The 3,391-nt window shown below is 55.5% G+C and overlaps 1 protein-coding gene across 1 annotated transcript in view; it reads left to right on the forward strand.

Moving 5' to 3' along the window:
- Positions 1-3,391, forward strand: part of WDR34 (WD repeat domain 34) — a 76,283-nt gene that overhangs the window by 64,261 nt on the left and 8,631 nt on the right. Inside the window, exon 2 of the mRNA XM_011987717.1 lies at positions 2,421-2,669. Within this exon, the coding sequence (XP_011843107.1) occupies positions 2,523-2,669 (147 nt within the window). The 5' untranslated portion in view covers positions 2,421-2,522. The remainder of the gene's footprint in view (positions 1-2,420; positions 2,670-3,391) is intronic.

Genomic DNA, 3,391 nt, shown 5'->3' on the forward strand with positions numbered 1-3,391 from the left:
TTTTAGTAGAGACGGGGTTTCACCATCTTGGCCAGGCTGGTCTTGAACTCCTGACCTTGTGATCCACCTGCCTTGGCCTCCCAAAGTGCTGGGATTACAGGCATGAGCCACCACGCCCAGCTTCTGGCAAATTTTTAATTGTTTTGTAGGTACAGGATTTCTCTCTGTTGCCCAGGCTGGTCTCAAACTCCTGGACTCAAGTGATCCTCTTGCCTCGGCCTCCGAAAGTGCTCAGATTACAGGTGTGAGCCACTGCGCTCAGGCAATTTTCCTCTATAACATTTTATTCTGGCCCACGACACTCCTTCCTGAAGCTTTCCACTTGGCTGGCTCCTTCGTGTCCTTCACCTCTCAGCTCAAATGCCTTCTCCCTAAGAGGCCACCCTCGCTGTCCCCAGACAGCCTCCCTGGCTGTTTGCTTCTGTTCTCTTGCCTCTGGATGTGCTCAGTGCCGTGTGGATTTGGTATTTCTTGTTTTTTCATCTCTCCCCACCCCTGTGTAAGCACCTGGGGCACAAGAATCTTGCACATTTTCTTTTCTGCTGTATCTTCATTACCCAGACAATGCCTGGCAAGTAGATGCTCAGTAATTTTTTTTTTTTTTTGAGACGGAGTCTCGCTCTGTCTCCCAGGCTGGAGTGCGATCTCGGCTCACTGCAAGTTCTGCCTCCTGGGTTCACGCCATTCTCCTGCCTCAGCCTTCCCGAGTAGCTGGGACTACAGGCACCCGCCACCACACCCAGCTAATTTTTTTGTATTTTTAGTAGAGACAGGGTTTCACCATATTAGCCAGGATGGTCTCGATCTCCTGACCTCGTGATCCGCCCACCTCGGCCTCCCAAAGCGCTGGGGTTACAGGCGTGAGCCACCATGCCTGACCTCAATAACTTTATTTTATTTTATTTTTTGAGACAGAGTCTCCCTCCATAACCCAGGCTGGAGTGCAGTGGTGTGATCTTGGCTCACTGCAACCTCCGCCTCCCAGGTTCGAGTGATTCCCCTGCCTCAGCCTCCTGAGTAGCTAGGATTACAGGCACGCGCCACCACACCTGTCTAATTTTTTTTTTCTTTTTTGAGATGGAGTCTTGCTCCGTTGCCCAGGCTGGAGTGCAATGGCGTGATCTCGGCTCACTGCAAGCTCCGCCTCCTGGGTTCACACCGTTCTCCTGCCTCTGCTTCCTGAGTAGCTGGGACTACAGGCACTCACCACCACGCCCGGCTAATTTTTTGTATTTTTAGTACAGATCGGGTTTCACCATGTTAGCCAGGATGGTCTTGATCTCCAGATCTTGTGATTCACCCGCCCACCCACCTCGGCCTCCCAAAGTGCTGGGATTACAGGCCTGAGCCACTGCGCCAGTGTTTTGTGTGTGTGTGTGTGTGTGTGTACGTGTGTATGTGTATAAATGAATGTCTGCTTTGTGCCAAATACCGTGCAAAGTGCTGGGGATTCAAAGATCAGACAGTCTTATGCGAGGGGACTTGCGGTTCACTAGGACACAGACAAGCAGAGGGAATTGAGTGGCCTGTGGAGATGAGGGTGGGTACCAGTGCTGAGGCCTCTCTGTTCAGAAGAGAACTGTCCTGGTGAGTCCGGCCCCCTTCCTTCCTCCGGGTTTGCCTCCTGGCCCAGCTCGAATCCTGCATGAGATGGGAAGGAGGGAGTGTGGCAGTCCAGGGCCTTGTCATTGTCCCTTGGCCACCTGGGGAAAGCCCCTCACAGCAGCAATCATTGCTTCTGCCCGGAGAGCCTTCGTTTGGTGAAGATTGGGCATGTCTTTAAGATAGGGAGGCTGGCTTCTCCTTCCCTTTCTGATGTTTGTACCTGTGCCAGGTACAGCTAAGCAGGGGACCAGGAATAGTAGGCGTGGTGGCAGGGTGGAGAGCAAGGCCTCTGGGGGCGGTGCTGTGCCTCCCGCCCAGCAGCTCATAGTGGATGCCGGAGCTGCCATTGCTCGCCCGGGTGCTGGGAGGGCTGCCTGCTGAGGGAGGCAGCTGGGGTGGTGTGTGAAGCTGGGGTGTTCATGGGCATCAGACCATGTGTCTGCCAGGGTGCTGGTGTGAGCCGACATGGTTCTGCCTGCCCTCCACGTCTTCAGAAATGGAGCCCTCTGGCTCCTCCAAATTGTACCAAAAGTCTGGGGCAGGGTCTCACTGGCCTGTGTGGGTCCCTTGGCCAGCCCTGAATTGGTCCCTGGGGCTGAGGTGCGGACACAGTGCTCTGGTTGGCTGGCATTGATTGACTGTGGGACATAGGAGAGTCAAGGGGCCATCTCCAACCCAGACCTCACTGAGAGAGGCTCCTAGCCGGAGATCCATCGCACCTAGGAGGAGGTCCAGCAGGAGGGGCAGGCAGGGGGCTGGGCGGGGGCTGGGCGAGAACAGCCAGGTGGTGATGCTTGTTTTCACCCTCCCCCCAGAAAAGTTGCCAGACGGCCAGCATTGCCACTGCCAACGCGTCCGCCCAGGCCTGGAGTCATGTGGACGCCCAGGTGCAGACGGAGGCCCCTGTGCCCGTCAGCATGCAGCCCCTGTCCCGGTACGACATGTCTCGGCTCACAGCCTTTCTTCGGAGAGTGGAGACCATGGTCATCCGAGAGCTGAACAAGAACTGGCAGAGCCACGCGTTTGATGGCTTCGAGGTGAACTGGACCGAGCAGCAGCAGATGGTAGGGGATGGGCTGGTGCAGCCTCGGGTGGAGCCCCTGCTCCACTTCTGTCTCCCCTTGTTTTCCTTCCCACAAATAACAGCCGTGCCAGTCGTCGTCACGGTCAGCAGTCACCAGGCTCTAACGTCCTGCCTGGTACTGGGCTAGGTTCCCTAAGAATAAGTCAGTGAGTCTTCACTGCTGGCCTTGAGGTAGGTTTTGTTCTGTCCACTTTACGGTTAGGGAGATAGACATCCTGTGTGGAAGTAACGTCCAGGGTGAAACTGAGCGGGTGAGCAGTGGAGGCAGAGGCTGGAGCCCGGGTGGCCCGGCTGCTCTGCCTCCCCATGTATGGTACAGTGAGGGCCTTCTTTGGGCCAGGCCCAATTTAAGAATGTCTCCTGTGGTATCTTATTCACTCCTGAAAACAACTGTATGAGGCCGGGCGCGGTGGCTCACGCCTGTCATCGCAGCACTTGGGAGGCCGAGGTGGGCGGATCACCTGAGGTCAGGAGTTCCAGACCAGCCTGGCCAACATAGTGAAATCCCGTCTCTGCTAAAAATACAAAAATTAGCCAGGCGTGGTGGTGCACGCCTGTAGTTCCAGCTACTCGGGAGGCTGAGGCAGGAGAATTGCTTTAACCCGGGAGGTAGAGGTTGCAGTGAGCTGAGACTACACCACTGCACTCCTGCCTGGACAACAGAGCAAGACTCCTTCTGAAAAAAAGACAAACAAAAAAAAA

The sequence above is a fragment of the Mandrillus leucophaeus genome, unplaced genomic scaffold (genome assembly GCF_000951045.1).
Source record: "Mandrillus leucophaeus isolate KB7577 unplaced genomic scaffold, Mleu.le_1.0 Scaffold109, whole genome shotgun sequence".
In the NCBI taxonomy this organism is placed as follows: Eukaryota; Metazoa; Chordata; class Mammalia; order Primates; family Cercopithecidae; genus Mandrillus; species Mandrillus leucophaeus.